The 22416-nt window shown below is 35.5% G+C and overlaps 1 protein-coding gene and 1 pseudogene across 2 annotated transcripts in view; one reads left to right on the top strand and one right to left on the bottom strand.

The window, feature by feature from the left end:
• The window catches only part of LOC309842195 (uncharacterized protein C1orf185 homolog), a 44355-nt gene extending 26019 nt beyond the window's left edge, over positions 1 to 18336 (bottom strand). Inside the window, exons 1-2 of the mRNA XM_082686155.1 lie at positions 18211 to 18336; positions 2771 to 2876 (exon numbers count right to left, since the gene is read on the bottom strand). Coding sequence (XP_082542281.1) covers positions 2771 to 2876; positions 18211 to 18214 — 110 coding nt within the window. The 5' untranslated portion in view covers positions 18215 to 18336. The remainder of the gene's footprint in view (positions 1 to 2770; positions 2877 to 18210) is intronic.
• A 1696-nt stretch (positions 18337 to 20032) lies between these two features.
• LOC309843139 (small ribosomal subunit protein eS1 pseudogene) lies at positions 20033 to 20904 on the top strand (annotated as a pseudogene). The gene has a single exon. The product of its transcript is annotated as a small ribosomal subunit protein eS1 pseudogene (transcript).
• Positions 20905 to 22416: the final 1512 nt, after the last annotated feature.

Genomic DNA, 22416 nt, shown 5'->3' with positions numbered 1-22416 from the left:
GTAAACATGGGACAGGGTGAGCCTAGGGCCCTCCTCCTCTGCCATCTTCCCAGCAACCCCGAAACATTTTCTAATTTTGATTTCCTTAACAGCACATCTTTCTGTTCTTCCTTTTCAGATGATTCTTCCTATTCTTTTGTTAGATTTCTAAATGTTGGTGGGCTGAAGGGCATAGTCCTAGGTGCTTTTCTTCCAAAAATTACTCCCTGGTTAGTCTCACCCAGTTCTAATGACCTTAGATACCCTCTATACATTGATATCCTAAATCTTCAGGCTTGAATTCTCTTCTGAACTTCCTACATGTGTATCTGAGTATTTGATATTTCTAATGGATGTCCAAAACACTTTCCAAAATGTAACTCCTAGTTTATCACTATTCCTTCAACTTGCTCCCCAATCTAATCATATTCCCATCTCAGTAATTGGCATTATCAACTACTCGATTGCTCATGGTAAAAAGGTAGGTGTTGGCATTAATTCTCCATTTCATTTATCTTTCCTTACCTCACTCAATCCACCAAACAAGCCCTCTTAACTTTACCTGCAAAATACACCTCAAATCCAACCTCTTCTTTTCATCTCCTTTAGTCTAAGTCTCTGACCTAGATTATGCAATAGCCTCCTAACTTGCTCTGCTTTCACTCTTGCTCAATTAAATACAGTCTTCACAGAGAAGTAAGAAAAACCTTTTGAAAATATGAATTAGAACTCTCAAATATTACTGGTAGAAGTATATACTCACTTTGGAAAACTGTTCAGCAATTTGCTAACAAAGTTAATATGATCCAGCAATTCTACTCTTACGTATTTACCCAAGAGAAGTGAAAGCACATGTACAAAAAGATTGTACAAGAACGTTCATAGCAGCCTTACTCCTAAGAACTAAAAACTGGAAATGATCCAATTGTCCATTAACAGAATAAAGTGAGGTGTATTTATACAATTAATAAAAATCATCAATAAAAAGAATGAAATATAGATAAATACAAAGATAGGAATGAATTTCAAAAATATTATGTTAAGGCAAAAATGCGAACATAAAGTCCATATGATCCCATTTACACGTAACTCAAGACTAGGCAAAATTAACCTCTGGTAATAAAAATCAGAATAATGACTGTCTCTGAGTGGGAGGTGGGGAGTGACAACTGGAAAGGAGCATGAGGGAACTTTCCAGGGTGATGGAAATTTGTATATCTTGATCGGGGTTGTGCTGATATGGGAATATATATGCTGAAATTCATCCTCGTACATTTAAAATCTATGTACTATAGTGTATGTGAATTATATCTCAAATTTTAAAAAGTGTTATAAAAGTGTAAATCATCTATAGGTGACATTATAGTGTCCTTAAAAGGGAGAAAACATTACTGCTACCTCATGGTCTGGTTATGAATTCTAAATGAGATCACATATAAAGCATTTAGAACAGTGGCCACTAGGTTATTATAGTTATTTAAGTCCCCAGTGTTAGCCATTATTATGCTGATAAAGTCACTCTCCTGCTTAAAACCTTACAATGGCATAAATAACAAAATCCAAACTCCATATTCTAGCCCACAACATGCTATGTGATCTAACCTCCATCTACATCTTTAATTTCATCATTATTTCCCTCACTCACTACAGTCTGTACACTAGCCTTTTTTCCCTTTCCTGAACAATACCAAGGACATTTCCACGTGGGGTCTTTGTACTTGCTATCCCTTCAGCTTACAGAGCTCTCTGACAAAGTCTTCATATGGTTGGTTCCTTCTTTTAACTCCAATATCAGATTAAATACTGCCCACTTACAGAGACATTCCCTGGCCACTTTATTTTTCATTATCTGTCTCCTCCCAGTGGCACTGCTAGTCTATGAAACAGAAACCCTGTCTGACTTATTCACAGTTATATCCATGGTACCAAGAACAATGGCAGGTACCAATAAGTATTTGTTAAAAGAATGAGTAAGTGAATTTCCAGTTTTCTGACTTATGCAAATGAATAGATAGTATGTAGTCATTGGTTAAGATAGGGAATCCTGGAAGAGTATGTGCAAGAACGTGCTACAATTTACATTTTTAAACATCAAACAAAGCAACTACTCAACAAAATAATCAAAACCACCAAATTTTAGGGTTTTCTGTCTCTGGCAAAAGACTACATTTAGACTATACCAGAGGATTCTGTCAGCTCCTCTCTTAAATATCTAAAAAAAAAAAAAAAAAAAAGAGTCTTTTTGTCCCAGTAATGTTTTTAACCTCTAAATTAGAAATCAAAAACTATGGGGTGCCTGGGTGGCTCAGTGGGTTAAAGCCTCTGCCTTTGGCTTGGGTCATGATCCCAGGATCCTGGGATTGAGCCCCTCGTCTGGCTCTCTGCTCAGCAGGGAGCCTGCTTTCTCCTCTCCCTCTCTGCCTGCTTCTCTGCCTACTTGTGATCTGTCTGTCAAATAAATAAATAAAATCTTTAAAAAAAGGAAATAAAAAACTAAAAATTTCTCGACTTATAATTTGAACATGTCTTCCAGAGAATAAAATATATTTCATTATTTCTTAGAATTTTAATGCATGAAGATTACTATTACAGTACTCAGACTATTACACTAGTCGGATGTGTCTTTCTGGGCTATTTTAAACATGTAAAGCTTTCCCTTCCCAATCAAAGTGTCTATAACCAAACCTCAAATTACAGAATCAGTGCTATTATAGTTATTTAATACCATTTGGAAAAGTCTTTCACTGAATTTTTAAAAGGAAAAAAAGTTAAACATTCTAATAAACCTTACCTTCGTTTGCAAATCAGGAACCACAAAGCTGATGCCAAAGCAAAGAAACCAATTCCCAAAGTAACAGCACCAGCAGCCAGAAAATAAGTTAAGTGGTTAAAAAAACCTACACAAATAAATTATAAAAGATTATTTCATGCATGTATCTTCATTCTGTAGGTAAAATTAAATGACATAATAATTTGAATGATATGATATACTGTAGTGTTAAAACATTAACCAGGAAGTTCGAAAACCTGAATTCTAGGCTCCTGTGCAATTCTAACAAATTTCAACACAAGGTCTCATGGTTATTAGGGCTCAGGGTGCATATCTCTGACCCTGCCTCAATTTGATACCTAGATTTTTTTTGTACAGCTGTCACCTTTTTTTTTTTTTTTAATCTAGCCTTCTCCTTTCCCAGTCTAGCTGTACATTTTCAAATTATTTTTCCAGTATCAGTCTTTGCAGTCCTTCAATAAGACAATAAAATCTGTATTATCAATCACTATAAGAAGGTAGATGGAAGGTAATAAAGAACAAATATGAGGAACTTTGTTTTTATCTCTATTTTATCCCAGGAACAATAAAAGATCACGGCCAAAAGCTAAATAAAAGCAATATAAAATAATAGCAAATCACAGGTTTAAAATTGGAAAAGCCTATAGGAATTATGTGTTATAACTCCTTCATTTTACAGATGAAAAAAATTGAGGTCTAGGTAAGAGAGGGAACTAAACTGAGATTAGGCAGCAGATTAAAGTCAGTCCTGTTTTTTTCTATTAACTTATCCCTACTACAAATCATCTTAATACTAGTATGTACTGCAAAGAATTAAGAATAAAGAATGCATGAGGTATTTATAGTCAGGTTGGTCAAGTATTCCTTAAGATTGTGAAATGTGAAACCTAACCATAAAGCAAGCTGTAGGAAGCTTTTGTAGAAAGCTGTATAGAACATAAAGGGCCTTAAAACAATTTAGTAGTACAGCTGACCCTTAAACAACATGAGGATTAGGGGTACCAAACTGTGTACACTCATAAATGCAGATATAATTTTTGACTCTGCCAACACCTAACTACTTATGTATATACATATATAAACAACAGCCTACTATTGACCAGAAGCCTTACCAATTAACATAAACAGTTGATTAACACATTTTGTATGTTCTACGTATTTCATACTATAGTCTTACAATAAACTAGAGAAAAGAAAATGTTATTAAGAAAATTATAAGGAGGAGAAAATACATCAATAGTCCTGTACTATGTTGAAAATCATCTACATATAAGTGGACCGGCACAATTCAAACCCATATTGTTCAAGGGTCAGCTGCATAGTACCTGGGGAAAAAGAGTTTAAAGGTATAAAACTATAGGGAACAAACTGATGATGACCAGATGGGAGGATGGTTTAAACAGGTGATGGGAATTAAGGATGCACTTGTGATGAGTGCTGGGTGTTGTATAGAAATGCTGAATCGCTAAATTGTACACCTGAAACTAATATTACACTGTATGTTAACTAACTGGAATTTAAATAAAATGAAACAATATGGGACCGGGGAGGGAGACAAACAATAAGAGATTCTTAATCTCAGGAAACAAACTGAGGGTTGCTGGGGGATAAGCGAGGGGTGGGATAGGGTGGTTGGGTTGTGGACATTGGGGAAGGTGTGTGCTATGGTGAGTGCTGTGAATTTTGTAAGACTGATGAACCATAGACCTGTACCCCTGAAGCAAATAATATTTATATGTCAATAAAAAAAAATAAAAACTAATGGAATATCTTTATGTGTGAACATATTATAAGTTCCATTAAACATATGACATTATAAAGACTTTGTTGTTCCCATGTTTTTGTTGTTTCCTATGTAATTTCCAGCTTCCAAGATAATGCCTCTCAAAGGGTCCAGAAAATGTGTACATTTGGGAACTAATGGTACCAAAAAGTTATAGAAGGCTATTTATCAAAGTGATACTTATAATACAAAGAAAAAACCTTCCAACTGCATATAAGGAAGTTAATTAAATAACTTATGATGATGTTACATATGAAAAATACCATATTCTTTATTTAGTGCAGGGTTTCTCAACATCAATACTATTGATCTTTTGGATCAGATCATTTGTTGTAGGGATTGTCCTATGCATTGTATGAAAGACGTCTCCAGGCAAATGTATTCTGGGGGACAAAACTGTCCCACTTGAGAATCACTGGCAGAGTGGTATAATGAAATATCAGATAGTATTCATTGGTAAAAGCAAGATAGATAAAATGCATATTTTTTAAATATTAAAAAGACACTGTCATACTCAAATATAAGATAAAAAAGATTTCTAAGGGCCCCTGGCCAGCTTAGTTGGAAGAACACGTGATTCTTGATCTTGGGGTCATGAGTTTGAGCCCCAAATAGTGTGTAGAGATTAAATAAATAAAACTATGGGAAAAAAGATAAAGATTTCTGGGGTGCCTGGGTGGCTCAGTGGGTTAAAGCCTCTGCATTTGGCTCAGGCCCCGTGGTCCCAGGGTTCTGGGATCGAGCCCCGCACTGAGCTCTCTGCTAAGCGGGGAGCCTGCTTCCCCTCTCTTTCTGCCTGCCTCTCTGCCTACTTGTGATCTCTGTCAAATGAATAAATAAAATCTTTTAAAAAAAGATAAAAATTTCTATAGACAAAATAAATAAATAAAAGCAACACGGAGTAATAAGTAGAGGCTAAAACCACAGGCATAAGCAGCACTGAGATCTGGAAGCAAGAATTAGTTAGAAGCAGCAGAAAAAAATCACTGAGGCAAGACCTAGACCAAATCATCCTTTGGCACTGTGAATGACTCTACATTAACAAAATCTCTGAGGGAGGGGGTTCCTGAACCACTAACAGAAAACCAAGAAGGAACCTTGGAAAATGAAAAATTCAAAAAATTTAAGATAAATTCTGTTTTGAACACAATTAATGAGATGAAATATAACACTAAGAAACTCATCTAATTACATAAAGGAATAAAAAATATAAGGAAATATAAGATTGGAAAAGATTAAGGGAATATAATATAAAAGTAATAGGGGTCCTAAAAGAAAAAATACAGGAGTAGTAGAGAAGTAATATTCAGGGAATTAACCTAAGAAGGATTTTACTTTTAAAAAATTTTTAATTTATATAGTAATATTCATTTACTTGTGTGTGTGCTGTTCTGTAAGTTTTGACAAATACAAAAATATGTCACAGCACCATAACCAACTTACATGACACTTCATTACCATCCAAAATCCTCATACTGCCTCTTAGCAGCCAAGCACTGATTGCTAGCAATCATTGTTTATTCTCCATCCTTATACTTTTGGCCTTTTCCAGAATTTCATATAAATGGAATCATACAGCATGTGGCCTTTTGAGTCTGGCTTTTTTCACTTAGCATAATGCTTCTGACATTCACTTACACTGCTGCATGTATCAACAGTTTCTTTTTATTCCTGAGTAACATTCCACTTTACAGATGTACCACAGTTTGTTTATTCCCCCGCTGAGACATTTGGTTGTTTCCAGTTTAGGTTGTTAGATTAAAGCTACTATACTTATGCATAAAGATGTTTGTTTGAACATAAATTTTTATTTCAGTAGGGTCATGTAGCAAACATATCTTTAAATGTGTAAGAAACTGCCAAGCTGCCTTCCAAATTGTACCATCTTGCTTTCCCACTAGCATTATATGACAGTTTCACTTGCTCTGTATCATTGCCACCACTTGGTTTTGTTAGTTTTATTTCAGTCATTCTAGTAGATGTACAGTGGTATCTCACTGTGGTTTTAATTGGCATATCCTTAATGAATAATGATGTCGAGCACTTCATTTGGGCTTATTTGTCATCCACATGTCTTCTTCAGTGAAGTATTTGTTTAAATCTTTGCTGATATTTTAGAATTCCTCAAGTCCTTGGTCAGATACGTGATTTGGAAATATTTTCTCCAAGTCTATGGCTTGTCTTTTCAGTTCTCTTAAGGGTGTCTTTCACAGAGCAAAACTTTTAAATTTTGGTAATGTCTAATTTATTAAGTTTTTCCTTGTACAGAGGAAATATTATATTTTCCTTGTGCTATGGTATTATCTAAGAAATCTTTGCCTAACCCAGGCCACAGAGATTTTTCTCCTATGTTTTCCTATAAAGGAGTTATAGTTTTATGTTTTACATTTATGATTCATTTTGAATTAATTTTTATATAAGGTATAATGCATGGGTCAAGTTCCTTTTCTCTTCTCCTTTGGATATGTATATCCAGTGGTTCCAACACCATTTGCTGAAAAAACTATCCTTTTTCACTGAGTTGCTTTTGCACCCTTATCAAAAATCAAGTAGCTATATCTGTGTCAGTTTGTTTCTTGAATCTCTGTTCTGTCCCCTTGATATATATTGTCTATCCTTTTGCCAATAACAACAACAACAATAACAATAACTAACATTCATATAGTAAGTACTCCCTGCCAGGCACTGTTCAGTGTATTAAATATTTAAACACATTTAATTCGCACAACTCTGAGTTAAGTACTATTATTTCCTCATTTTACAGACGTAGAAACAACTGAAGCAAAATAAGGTTAAGAGACTTGTTTGAAGGCACACAACTACTACGTGAGGGAACAATAGTTATTGCTAAGGTCCTTCCTTATCTAGATTGGGTGGAGAATAAAGACCTTTAGATTACCTTTAGATTATCTTTAGATTTGTTAGAAAAAATCAAGTAAGGATGCTAAATATTTAAGTATATCATAATAAAGAATATCTAAATGGTCAATAAATGTATGAAAACTTCATTAACTATTAAGAAAGTTCTAATTAAACCACAAGATAACAACTCTATATGATGCCTGAGATGAAAAAGACAGAAAATGTTAATTGTTGCCAAGGAGGAAGAGTAACCTGAACTTTCATTTACTATCAGAGCAAATGGAGTTTTGTACAATACTTTGGAAAATTGTTTGGCTCTATATTAAAGTTGAAAAGGTGCATAGCTATGACCCAACAATTTTACACATATACCAAAAATGAAATGCATTCAGAAAAGTATGTACTAGAATGTTTATAGCATCACTATTTAAGAAAGCCACAAATTAGAAACTATACAAATGCCCATCAATAGTTGAGTGAATGAATTTTTAAAAATTGACTTAAGAAAAAAAATATTCTATAAATAGGAAAGAATAGATTACAACTATTTCAAAATAATGTTGGGCAAAAGAAGGCCAACCTAAAATTCAAACACGGGTATTTGGGGAGTTCAAGAATGCTGGTAATGTTCAGTTTCTTGAGCTAGGGGCTGGTCACAAAAGTGTGTTCAGTGAAAATTCATCAAGGTTAACACTTAAGACTTATGAATAAGCAAGATATGTATACATCAGCATGAACAGAACTGAAAAACATAATGTTCGGTGCAAAAAGAAATTCCCCTAAATCTGTATTCAATTATTCCAATTATATATTGATTCCATGTATGCACATTTAAAAAAAAACACAAAATAATAATATATTTTTTAAAAATTACTGTAATAGAAGCATTAAAATACATTAAATTCATGATATTTGTTGTGTCTGGAGAGAGAATGAAGGGAATAGGACTAAGGATAGAACATAAACAGACTCTATCTGTAATGTTTTATTATTAAAAAATTATAGATCTGAAGCTTATATGACCAAAAATATGTATTTAGTAGATTACATGAGTGTTTATTATCCTTTATCCTTTTCCTATTTCTTTTCACTATTCTGGTTTCCTCAAATATTAAAAAAAAATAAAAATAATATAATTTCAATTTCATAAAGAAAGAAAGACAGAAAGAGGAGAAACATTTGTATAAGGAAGATAATTAACAGTGGTTATCCCTGGAGTAAGGGCCTATAGTTACAATTTTCTACTCTAGACTTTGTGTGTGTGTGTGTGTGTATTTTCTACCATGAATATCTTAGAAAAATCACAAAAAATTTTTTTTAGAGTTTCTTATGTAATTCCTGACACCTTTACTTAGGTGCTACAAGTTTCCTTGCAGAACTTTATTGGTATCACTGTGATTATAGCCCACTTACCTGTCTCCCCTGAAGATCTCTGCCCTGCTCTATCTTTTATTTTTTTCTTTCTTTTCTTTTTTTTCCCCAAATTTCCATTAGAGAAGAAAATAGGTGTGATTAGTACACCGTCATAGTCCCTGGTTTAAACGGGTCATTTACATCTCAGTGAAATCCCAATTAGGTATAAAGAATCTCAAAGTTTCCAAAACACTTTACCAAGAGAAAGACAAATTTCAAATTCGTTAATACCTTCAACAAAACACACATTCTCTCTAAATCAATCTGTAAAATGAAAAAGTTGGACTCTGTAATCATTAAGATCCCCTTCTCACTTTAAAGTTTTAGTCAATACATATAAAAAAGTAGTATTTTTACTTTTTTGATAATGTTCTTAAGTATCCTGTCTAAAGTAAAGACTCTATTGGGGTGCCTGGGTGGCTCAATTGGTTGAGCAGCAGGCTCTTGATTTCGGCTCTGGTCGTGATCTCAGGGTCCTGGAATTAAGCCTTGCTTTGGGCTCTGCACTCAGCAGGGAATCTGTCTGAGGATTCTTCTCTCCCTCTCCATCTGCCCCTCCCCTCCCACTCATGTATGTGCATGTGCATGCTCTCACTCTAAAAATAAATCATAAATAAATTAATGGCTCCTCATTTTCAGCAGTTACTCTATCATATCACCTTGTTTGTCTTTAATAATTACTATTATAAATAATTTTCTTTCCTGGTTTATGTCTATCCTGTCTTCCTCTGCCAGAAGATAAATCTTTTTCATTATTATATTCTTAGAGTTTAGAATAATGACTGGTTGCTCGAGAAATGATTGAATATTCAATAAATGAATGATAGGCACTATGCTAAATGTTAGTATTATAAAAATGAACAAAATAACTATGTTGTTTATAATATAAGTATTTATGTAAGAAGGTCATACATGTGAAAAGGAATAAATGCAATTAAAAAGTATATATGTGTTATTATGGAAGAAAAAAGGACAGAGTGTGGATACAGAAGTTTTATAAAAAGGAGAAATTTTGACAAGCTCCATAGTTTAGTTAAACATTGCCTGAGCACTTTCTATTGCCAAACCTTTGCCAAGAATTGGTGATTGAAAGATAAATAACACATGATCACAGAGTTTATAATCTGCAGGAGACAAGACATTTAAATGGATATATTCATTAAAACATTCTAAGTGATATGATGATAACCTTTTGACAGTGCTAAGACAATACAGGAGTTTGATCAAGTGTAGGTATAGTCCTAGAGATAATACCTGAGCTGAATCTTACAGACTAAGTAAGAGATAGCTAGATAAGAACATTAAGTCTTTTTTTTTTTAAAGATTTTATTTATGTATTTGATAGAGTGAGTGAGAGAAACAGCACACGAAGGGGACAGAAGCAGAGGGAGACGCAGGCTCCCCACTGAGCAGGGAGCCCAATGCAGGGTTCGATCCCAGGACCCTGAGATCATGACCTGAGCTGAAGATAGCCAGCTTAATTGTCTGAACCATCCAGGTACTCCAAGAACAGTGTCTTAAATCAGGTTATGATTCTTTCATCTTAAAATTAATAAAACTCTCTCCTGGCAGCACCCTCCAGCTTACAATTGATCTTTTTTTACCCCCTACCAATGAGAATTCCTACTTCTTCACATCTATTTCCAAGGCCATTAATAACTTCATTAACACAAAAATCAAAACTGGCCATTCTTTTTTGCCTTTGCATCAGTAAACTAAATTCGCTTAGTTTTCTTTCCATTTATGTATCTATACATTTATTGCCTTTGTAGGTCTCTCTTTGTTTGCCCATCTATCCTTTAACATATGTATCTATAACTAAATATATTCTTTATATTGATATAAATGTATGTATGTATATATCTGTCTAAATTTAGATAGATACATTAAAGGATATACAGATGGATATATAGAGGTATTTAAAGGATATAGATAGATATGGATGCTATCTGTATACACCTATCTATAACTTCCCTAGATTTATTAGGTACTTGTGTCAGAAGTGTTTTCAGATTATTTTTTGCAATAGTTCCAGAACTACAAGTCCTGTTTTATTTTTTCCTCTTCTTCTTTTTGTTATGTTATGTTAGTCACCATACAGTACATCATTAGTTTTTGATGTAGTGTTCCATGATTCATTGTTTGCGTATAGCACCCAGTACTCCATGCAATACGTGCCCTCCTTAATACCCATCACTGGGCTAACTCATCCCCCCTCCCTCCCCTCTAAAACCCTCAGCTGGTTTATCAGAGTCCACAGTCTCATGGTTTGTCTCCCCCTCCAAACCCCCCCCTTCATTTTCCCCTTCTTCTCCTAATGTCCTCCATGCTATTCTTTATGTTCCACAAATAAGTGAAACCATATGATAATTGACTTTCTCTGCTTGACTTATTTCATGCAGCATAATCTCCTCCAGTCCCATCCATGTTGATGCAAAAGCTGGGTATTCATCCTTTCTGATGGCTGAGTAATTCCACTGAATATATCGACTATATCTTCTTTATCCATTCATCTGCTGTTGAAGGGCACCTTGGCTCTTTCCACAGTTTGGCTATTGTGGACATTGCTGCTATGAACATTGGGGTGCATATGGCCCTTCTTTTCACTACATCTTTATCTTTGGAGTAAACACCCCATAGTGCAATTGCTCAGTCATAGGACAGCTCTATTTTTAATTTTTTGAGGAACCTCCTCAGTGTTTTCCAAAGTGGTTGTATCAACTTGGTTCTCACCAACATGTAACAGGGTTCCCCTTTCTCCACAGCCTCTTCAACATTTGTTGTTTCTTGTCTTGTCAATGTTTGCCATTCTAACTGGTGTAAGGTGGTATATCTCAGTGAGTTTTGGATTTGAATTTCCCTGATAGCTAGTGATGTTGAACACTTTTTCATGTGTCTGTTAGCCATTTGTATGTGTTCTTTTGAGAAGTGTCTGCTCATGTCTTCTGCCTATTTTGACTTGATTATCTGGTTTTTTTGGGTGTTGAGTTCCAGAAGTTCTTTATAGATCTTGGATAGCTGCCATTTGTCTGTAGTGTTGTTTGCAATTATCTTCTCCCATTCTGTGGGTTGCCCCACAGACTCCTTTGCTGTGCAGAGCTTTTTATCTTGGTAAAGTCCCAAAAGTTCATTTTCACTTTTGTTTCCCTGGCCTTTGGAGAGGTGTCTTGAAAGAAGTTGCTGTGACTGATGTCAAAAGGGTTACTTCCTATGTTCTCCTCTAGGATTTTGATGGATTCCTGTCTCACATTGAGGTCTTTCCTCCATTTATAGTTTATTTTTGTGTATGGTATAGGAGAATGGTTGAGTTTCATTCTTCTGTATATAGATGTCCCATTTCCCCAGCACCATTTATTGAAGAGACTGTCTTTCTTCCATTGGATATTTTTTCCTGCTTTGTCAAAGATTATTTGACCACACAGTTGAGAGTCCATATATGGGCTCTCTATTCTGTTCCACTGGTATCTGTGTCCATTTCTGTGCCAGTACCATGCTGTGTTGGTGATCACAGCTTTGTAATATAGCTTGAAATCTGGCAACATGATGCCCCCAGCTTTATTTTTCTTTTTCAACATTTCCTTGTGATTTGGAGGTCTTTTCTGATTCCATAGAAATTTTAGGATAATTTGTTCCAGCACTTTGAAAAATGCCATTGGTATTTTGACCAGAATGTCATTAGAAGTATAGATTGCTCTGGGCAGCACAGATATCTTAACAATGTTTATTCTTCCAATGCATGCATGGAATATTTTTCCAACTTTTTGTGTTTTCTTCAATTCCATTAATGAGTGGTCTATAGCTCCTTTACCTCATTGGTTAAGTTTATTTCAAGGTATCTTATGGTTTTTAGTGCTATTGTAAATGGAATCAGTTCTCTAATTTCTCTTTCTACAGTTACATTGTTAGTGTTTAAGAAAGCAAATGTTTTCTGTGGATCGATTTTGTATCCTGCCACATTACTGAATTGCTGTATGAGTTCTAGTAATTTGGGGATGGAGTCTTTTGGGTTTACATAAAGTATCATGTCATCTGCAAAGAGAGAGAGTTTGACTTCTTCTTTGCCAATTCAAACACCTTTTCTTTTTGTTGTCTGAGTGCTGTTGCTAGGACTTCTAATACTATGTTGAACAGTAGTGGTGAGAGTGGTCATCCTTATTGTATTCCTGATTCCAATAGGAAGGCTCACAGCTTTTCATTCATTGAGAATGATATTTGCTGGGTTTTTCACAGATGAATCTTATGAAATTGAGGAATGATCCCTCTATCTCTATACTCCAAAGAGTTTTAATCAGGAAAGGATGCTGTATTTAGTCAAATGCTTTTTCTGCATCAATTGGGAGGACCATAAGGTTCTTCTTCCTCCTCTCATTAATGTGTTCTATCACATTGATTTGTGAATGCTGAACCACCCTTGCATCCTAGGGATAAATCCCACCTGATCATGCTGGATAATCCTTTTAATGTATTGTTGGATCCTATTATCTAGGATCTTGCTGAGAATTTTGGCATCCATAGTCACCAGGGATATTGGTCTATAATTCTCCTTCTTGATGGGGTCTTTGCCTGGTTTTGGGATCGAGGTAATGCTGGCCTCATAGAATGAGTCTGGAAGTTTTCCTTCTGTTTCTATTTTTTGAAACAGCTTCAGGAGAATACATACTAATTCTTCTTTGAATATCTGGTAGAATTACCCGGGGAATCCATTGGGTCCTGGACTCTTTTGGGAGGTTTTTGATCACCGCTTTAATTTCATTACTGGTTATTAGTCTATTCAGGTTGTCAATTTCTTCCTGTTTCAGTCTTGGTAGTTTATAGGTTTCCAGGAATGCATCCATTTCTTCCAGGTTGCTTAATTGATTGGCATGTAGTTATTATTGGTAATAATTTCTGATAACTGTTTCTATATCCTTGGTGTTAGTCATGATCTCTCTCCTTTCATTCATAATTTTATTAATTTGGGTCTTTTATCTTTTCTTTTGAGTAAGTCTGGCCAGTGGTTTATTGATCTTACTAATTATTTCAAAGAACCAGCTTCTAGTTTCATTGGTATGTTCTACTATATTTCTCATCTAATTCATTGATCTCTGCTCTAATCTTAATTATTTCTCTTCTTGTGTGTGGGTTAGGCTTAATTTGTTGTTCATTCTCCAGTTCTTCAAGGTGTAAAGATAGTTTGTGTATTCAGGATTTTTTTTTTTTTTGAGTGAAGTTTGGATGGCTATGTATTTCCCCCTTAGGACTGCCTTTGCTATATCACATAAGTTTTGGATCTATGTATTTTCATTCTCATTGGCTTCCATGAATTGTTTAAGTTCTTCTTTGATTTCCTGGTTGACCCAAACATTTTTGAGCAGGATGGTCTTTAATTTCCAAGTGTTTGAATTTCTTCCAAACTTTTTCTTATGACTTTTCAGTTTCAAAGCACTGTGGTCTGAGAATATGCAGGGGAAAATCTCAATCTTTTGGTACTGGTTGACAGGCGGGGATACTAACCACTATACTAACGAGGAGCCATGGTTGAGACCTGATTTGTGACCCAGTATATAGTCTATTCTAGAGAAAGTTCCATGTGTGCTTGAAAAGAATGAGTATTCCATTGTTTTAGGGTGGAATGTTCTGTATAGATCTATAAGGCCCATCTGATCCCGTGTGTCATTCAAAGCTCTTGTTTCTTTGTTGATTTTCTGCTTAGATGATCTGTCTATTGCTGAGAGTGGATTGTTGAGGTCTCCCACTATTAATGTATTATTATCAATATATCTCTCCATTTTGGTTAACAGTTGGCTTACGTAGTTGGCTGCTCCCATGTTGGGAGCATAGATATTTACAACCATTAGATCTTCTTGTTGGATAACACTTTAAGTATGATACATTGTCTTTCTGTTTGTCTGATATGAGAATTGCTACCCCAGCTTCCTTTTGAGGTCCATTGGCATGAAGGTTCTCTATCCCTTCACTTTGAGTCTGGAGGTATCTTTAGGTTCAAAATGAGTCTCTTGTAGACAGCATATGGATGGGTCCTGTCTTTTTATCCAATCTGCAACCCTGTGCTGTTTTGTGGGAGCATTTAGGTCGTTCATGTTGAGAATGATTATTGAAAGATATGATTTTATTGTCATCATGTTGCCTGTGAAGTCCCTGTTTCTATAGACTGTCTCTGTAAATTTCTGTTCTATATCACTCTTGGGGGTATTTCTCCTTTTATAGAACCCCCCTTAGTATTTCTTTCAGGGCCAGCTTAGTGGTCACATATTCTTTCAGTTGCTGCCTGTCCTGGAAGCTCTTTATCTCTCCATCCATTCTGAATGACAGCCTTGCTGGGTAAAGTATTCTTGGCAGCATGTTCTTCTCATTTAGTACCCTGAATACATCTTGCCAGTCCTTTCTGGCCTCCCAGGTCTCTGGAGACAGGTCTGACACTATCCTGATGTTCCTCCCTCTGTAGGTAAGGAATCTCTTCCTCTTAACTGCCCTTAAAATGATTTCCTTGGTTCTAAGATTTGCGAGTTTTACTATTACATGCCAGGCTGTTGGGTCTGTTCTCCTTGATCTTGGGAGGAGTCCTCTCCGCTTCTAGGACACAAATGCTTGTTTCATTCCCCAGATTAAGGAAGTTCTTGGCTACAATTTGCTCAAATATATCTTCTAGTACTCTCTCTCTCCATCCCTTCAGAAATCCCAATAATTCTGACATTGAAATGTTTCATGGCATCATTTATTTCTCTAACTCTGTTTTCATGGATTTTAAGCTATTTGTTCCAGGTCTCCTCCTGTTCCCTCTTTTCTATCAGTTTGTCTTCTAGATCACTAATTCATTCTTTTGCCATGTTTACCCTGGCTGTTGGAGTATCTAGATTAGATTGGATCTCACCGATAGCATTTTTAGTTCTGCCAGATTAGCTCTCATTTCTGCCCTTAGAAAATCTATGATGCCCTTAATGGTTTTCTCCATTCTAGCTATTGTCTTCATAACTGTTACCTGGAAGTCTATTCCTGTCATCTTCCTTATATCCATAAGCATTAGTTCTGTGGCAGGGCTCACAATCTCTGAATCTTTCCTCTGTTGGGGGCTCCTCCTCTTAGTCATTCTTTTGAGTGGTGATTCAGAGACTGTACAGAGTCCAAATTATTGGCCACAACCCAAGCAAGATGCACCTGTTTTATAGGGACCTTAGGGATGTTGGCCTCTTCTTCTTTTAGTGTGTCTTCTGGGGGAGGGGCCTGCTGCACTGTTACTCATACAGCCCTGTTTGGGCAGAGTTGCTCTGCCCCCTGTGAGGGGAGGATGGGCTCAGTGAAAACTGGTTTTGGGGGGCTTTTGTTCTCTGGCAGCTTTCTGTGTTCTCTTCTGAGTGAGCAGAAGTGACTGTATCCAAACCTCTGTCTCAGAACAGAGAGATCACTGCTCTCTACTGAGTACTCTAGGCCACACTATCTCCATTTCTCTCTGTGTTACTAAAAAACCTTGAGTCCTGGGTCGTGTGCCCCACAGCAGCACTCCCAGGCCTCGCTTCCAAGTTCAGGCATATCTCTGCCCTTTGTGCTCTAAAACTGCAAGCTGCCCCCAGTTCACAGGTGTGCCCCTGCAGCCCCCCAGGTTTCAATCTGGGGGGCTGCCTAAAGTCCTTTCCCTACCACTACCACTCTCTGAGTCTGTGCCAGTCCCCAACATGGGAGGCTTTTGTACTCCAGTGGCACAGGATCCCTGAGGCTCCCTCCCCATTCTGTTTATCTTCTGATATCTGCCCACAGAATCACAGCTCCACATTTCATACCTCAAGACCAATTGTCAGAAATATTCTGTTTGTAGAGATCCATATCTTCTTACATCTCAGGCTGATTTTGTGAGTGCTCGGAATGGTCTGGTAGATATCCAGCTCAATTCAGGGGACTGGTTGAAATAGGGTTCCCTAGTCCTCCACCATCTTTTCTCTTGCCTTTGTTTTATTATTTGAATCTTCATGAATTACCTGTTTATTACACTCTTCTGGAATTTTGCCAGATTTCAGTATCAGGTACTCTAATTCAGCAAAAATCTTTTTTTTTTTTTTTTTAAGATTTTATGTATTTATTTGAGAGAGAGCATGAGCAAGTGGGGGGAGGAGCAGAAGGGGAGGGAGAAGAAGGGAAAGGAAGAATCTCAAGCAGACTCTGTGCTGAGTGTGGAGTCCCATATGGGGCTTGATCTGACAACCCTGAGATCATGACCAAAGCCAAATCCAAGAGTTGGTCCATTAACTGACAGAGCCAACCAGGCACCCCATCAACAAAAATCTTTTAAACACCAAATATACATAGAATATTATTTCAGGTATCAAGTGAGGGATGAAAAAGACCATTTAAATAAGAATGAATCCTTGCCCTAAAGGTTTAAACATCTATAATGAGATATAAGCAAGGCTCATATGCAACCAGTATAAAAAGTTGACCATACTTTTTTACTGGGGTTTGTTCAGACTAATTAGATCTGTTTGTGAATATAGTAGTTACTTATTGTGATGGCTGGACTTTAACGTTCTGATTTGAAAAATGGGAGTCTTACACAACTATAATTATAAATAAATAAGATAATGTTGCAAGGAATTAATAACATGGAAAAAACCAGGAAGACATCTCAAACTTAATGTGCATATACAGGCCATAAAGTAAGACTCTATAAGTTTTACAGAATCATTATTACATATACCACATTCTCTGAAAATAATGAAATTAATTTTGAAATTAATAACCTAATATATACCCTAAGAAAAGCTCCTATACCTGTGGAAATTTAAAATCACACTGTAAATTACTCATGCCTTAAAGAAGAAATAAATGGAAATTTGAAAATACATAGAAATAATCAATAATGATCTGTACAAATACTTGTGGCAACAATGCTGGAGCCAAATTCAAGGGGAATATATGACCCTAAATGCATATATTAGAAAAGAAAGCTGAAAAATAATAAGCTTATCATTCAAATTATAAGTTGAAAAAGACCAGCAAAATAAGCCCAAGTAATGTAGACAAAAGAAATAAATAATGAACAGAAATTTATAGGATAAAAATTAAGATTCTTGGTAAAGACTAACATGATTGAATAAAGCTCTAGTTAGATTAAAAACCAAGTAAAAAAGTATAAATAAACAATATTTAAAATGAAGAAAGAACATAATTACAATTACATTAGAGTTTAAAATAAGAAAATACTTCAAACAAACTTATGGTAATACATTTTAAAACTTTTACAAAATTATATATACCTAAAAAGTAACTTACAAAAAATGACTCAAGAATAGAAAACCTAAATCAACATGTATCCATTAAACAATCAGAAGTTACAAAATTTCCCCTAAAGAAAAGAGCAGGCCCCAATAACTTTATAATTTCTACTGTATACCCATGATTCAAGTATTTCTTATCTTATACAAGCTCTTCCAGAAAATATAAAGAGATTGCTGGCTGTTTGTCCAAATACATTTTCCTCTTCTTCCCTGGCAAAAAGCTAGACTACCGTGTCCCAGCTTCGCATACCATTAGGTGAAGCCATATGACTGAGTTCTAACCAATAGAATTTGAATGGAAGTGATGTCATAAAAACCTCTCAAGCACCTTTCTCCATGTTCTTTCTCCTTTTAGGTATGACTGGGATGGAAATCATTCCCAGGGAACTTTGGAGCCATGTGTCACCATGGATCTAATTAACATTCATAGAACACTCAACCCAAATAAAATGAAAATACAACATTATCAGGATTTGTGGGATGCCACTAAACCAGAACTTAGGTGAAATTTTACACCAACACCTGCAATATTAGGGAAAAATGTGTGGAAAACCTTAAAAACTAAAGTAAAGCAGATTAAGCCTAAAATAAACAGAAGAAAAAGGATATTAAAAACTAAAGTGAAAACCAATGAAATAGAAAACAAAACAATCCAGGTGGTAAAAAACTTGTAATAGATATGCAAAAAATAAAAAAGAATCCAAGTATATCACTACAGAAAGCCAACAACACATGGAAGAGAGAAGAAAGCATCTAGAAAATCTATGGAAACAACCATAAAACAATAAAAAATGGCAATTAAATATATATCTATCAATAATTACTTTGACTGTAAATGGACTAACTGCTCCTATCAAAAGGTATAGGGTGAAAAAGTAGATTAAAAAAAAAAAGACCCATCTATAGGCATCCTATAAGAGACTTATTTCAGAACGAAAGACACCTAAAGACTGCAAGTGTGGATATGGAGAAACATTCTTCATGCAAATGGATGTCAAAAGAAAGCCAGAGTAACAATACTTACACTGGACAAAATAGACTTTAAAACAAAGATTGTAACAAGAGAAAAGAAGGACACTATATCAGAACAATCTATTAAGAAGATGTAACAATTATAAATATTTATGCATCCAATATGAAAGCACCCAAATACACAAAACAGGTAATAGCAAAATAAAGAAAATAATTGATAATAATATAATAATAGTAGGGGACTTTAACTCCCCACTTACACTGATGGACAGATCACCCAAACAGAAAATAAACCAGGAAACAGTGGTTTTAAATGACACACTGGACCAAATGGAGTTAACACATACATTCAGAACATTCCATCCTAAAGCAGCAGAATACACATTCTTTTCAAGTGCACATAAAACATTCTCCAGAAGAGATAAAATATTAGGCCATAAGATAAGTCTCAAAATTGAAAAATATCAAAGTCATATCATGCATCTTTTCTGATCACTATGCTGTGAAACTAGAAATTAACCATGAAAAAATCTGGAAGGACCACAAATACATGGTGGTTAAATAACATGTTACTAAACAATGAATGGGTCAACCACAAACTAAAAGAAGAAATTAAAGATTAGAGGGAAACAAATGAAAATGAAAATACAACAATCCCAAATCTTTGGGATACAGCAAAAACAATTCTAAGAGGGAAGTAAATAGCAACGTAGGTTTACCTCAAGAGGAAAGAAAAATCTCAAATAAAAAATCTAACCTTGGGCGCCTGGGTGGCTCAGTGGGTAAAGCCGCTGCCTTCAGCTCAGGTCATGATCCCAGAGTTCTGGGATCGAGTCCCGCATCGGGCTCTCTGCTCAGCAGGGAGCCTGCTTCCTCCTCTCTCTCTCTCTGCCTGCCTCTCTGCCTAATTCTGATCTGTCTGTCAAATAAATAAATAAAATCTTAAAAAAAAAAAAAAAAAAAAAAAATCTAACCTTGCCTTTTGGTTCCCTGAGCAGCACCATGGCGGTCGGCATAAACAAGTGCCTTACGAAAGGCGGCAAAAAGGGAGCCAAGAAGAAAGTGGTTGATCCATTTTCTAAGAAAGATTGGTATGATGTGAAAGCACCAGCTATGTGTAATATAAGAAATATTGGAAAAACATTAGTCACAAGAACTCAAGGAAACAAAATCGCTTCTGATGGCTTCAAGGGTCGTGTTTTTGAAGTGAGTCTTGCTGATCTGCAGAATGATGAAGCTGCATTCAGAAAATTCAAGCTAATTACTGAGGATGTTCAGGGCAAAAACTGCCTGACCAATTTCCATGGCATGGATCTTACCCGGGACAAAATGTGCTCCAGGGTCAAAAAATGGCAGACCATGATTGAAGCTCATGTTGATGTCAAGACTACTGATGGTTATTTGTTTCGTCTATTTTGGGTTGGTTTTACTAAAAAACGCAATAATCAGATTTGGAAGACCTCTCACGCTCAGCATCAACAGGTCCACCAAATTCAGAAAAAGATGATGGAGATCATGACCCGAGAGGTTCAGGCAAATGACTTGAAAGAAGTGGTCAAAAAATTGATTCCAGACAGCATTGGAAAAAGCTTGTCAGTCTATTTATCCAGTCCATGATATCTTTGTTAGAAAAGTAAAAATGCTGAAGAAGCCCAAGTTTGAATTGGGAAAGCTCATGGAGCTTCATGGTGAAGGTAGTAGTTCTGGAAAAGCTACTGGGGATGAGACTGGTGCTAAAGTGGAACGAGCTGATGGATATGAGCCACCAGTCCAAGAATCTGTTTAAAATTTAGACATTCAATGGTGACAAATAAAAAATCTTATTTGTGAAAAAAAAATCTAACCTTATGTCTAAAGGAGCTAGAAAAAGAACAAACAAAACCCCAAACCAGCAAAAGGAAAAGACATAATAATATTAGAGCAAAAATAAGTGATATAGAAACTAAAAACAAAACAAAACAAAAACAAAAACAAAAAACCACAATAGAACAGACCAATGAAAACAGGAACTGGTTCTTTGAAAAGATCAACAAAATTGATAAACCTTTAGACAGACTTTTCAAAAGAGAAAGAGAAAGAGCTAGCAAAAGGGAGAAAGAGAAAGGACCCAAATAAAATCACTAATAAAAGAGGAGAAATAACAACGAACACCACAGAAATACAAACTATTATAACTGAGTATTATGAAAACCTATATGCCAAAAAACTGAACAACTCAGACAAAATGGATAATGTCCTAGAAATATATAATCTGCCAAAACTAAAGTAGGAAGAAATAGAAAATTTGAATAGATCTATTACCAGCAATGAAATTGAATCAGTAATAAAAAAAACTCCCCAAAACTAAGGGTCCAGGATCAGGCAGCTTCACAGGTAAATTCTACCAAACATTTACAGAGAGCAAATACCTATTTCTTCTCAAACTATTCAAAAAAATAGAAATGGAAGGAAAACTTCCAAATTCTTTCTATGAGGCCAGCATTACCCTGATACCAACACCAGATAAAGAAATCACCAAAAAAGAAGAACTATAAGCCAATATCTCTGATGAACATCGATGAAAAATCCCAGCAAAATATTAGCAAACTGAATCCAACAATACATTAAAAAATCAGTTAGGATGATCAAGATCAAGTGGAATTTACTCTGGGGATGCAAGGGTGGTTCAATATAGATAAAACAATATAATATGTCTCATCAATAAGAGAAAAGATAAAAAACATAGGATTAACACTAATTAAGAGGGATACACGCACCCCTATGTTTACTGCAACATTAGCTTCAGGAGCCAAACTATGGAAGCAGCCCAAGTGTTTGTCAATAGATGCATAGATGAAGATATGGTATACCGAAAGACACATGAAAAGATGCTCAACATCACTCATCATCAGGGATATGTATATCAAAACTACAATGAGATATCACCTGACACCTGTTGGAATTGTTAAAATTAAGAAGACAAGAAACAACAAATGTTGGCAAGGATATGGAGATAAAGGAACCCTGGTGCACTGTTGGTAGGAATGTAAATTGGTAAAACCACTGTGGAAAACAGTATGGAGGTTCCTCACAAAATTACAAAAAGAATTACCATACATTCCCACAACTCTACCTTTGGGCATTTACCCATGGAAAATGAAAACACTAATTACAGAAGACAGATGCACCCCCAAGTTTATTTCAGTATGACGTACAACAGCCAAGATATGGAAGCAACCTAAATGTCCATCAGTAGACAAATGAATACATAAAATGTGGTGTATATATATGATGGAATATTACATGGCCATATAAAGGATGAGATCATGCCATTTAAGACAACACAGATAGACCTAAAGGATATTATGCTA

Source organism: Mustela nivalis (genome assembly GCF_964662115.1).
Source record: "Mustela nivalis genome assembly, chromosome: 10".
NCBI lineage: Eukaryota > Metazoa > Chordata > Mammalia > Carnivora > Mustelidae > Mustela > Mustela nivalis.
This window is presented reverse-complemented; position numbering and strand designations above follow the sequence as displayed.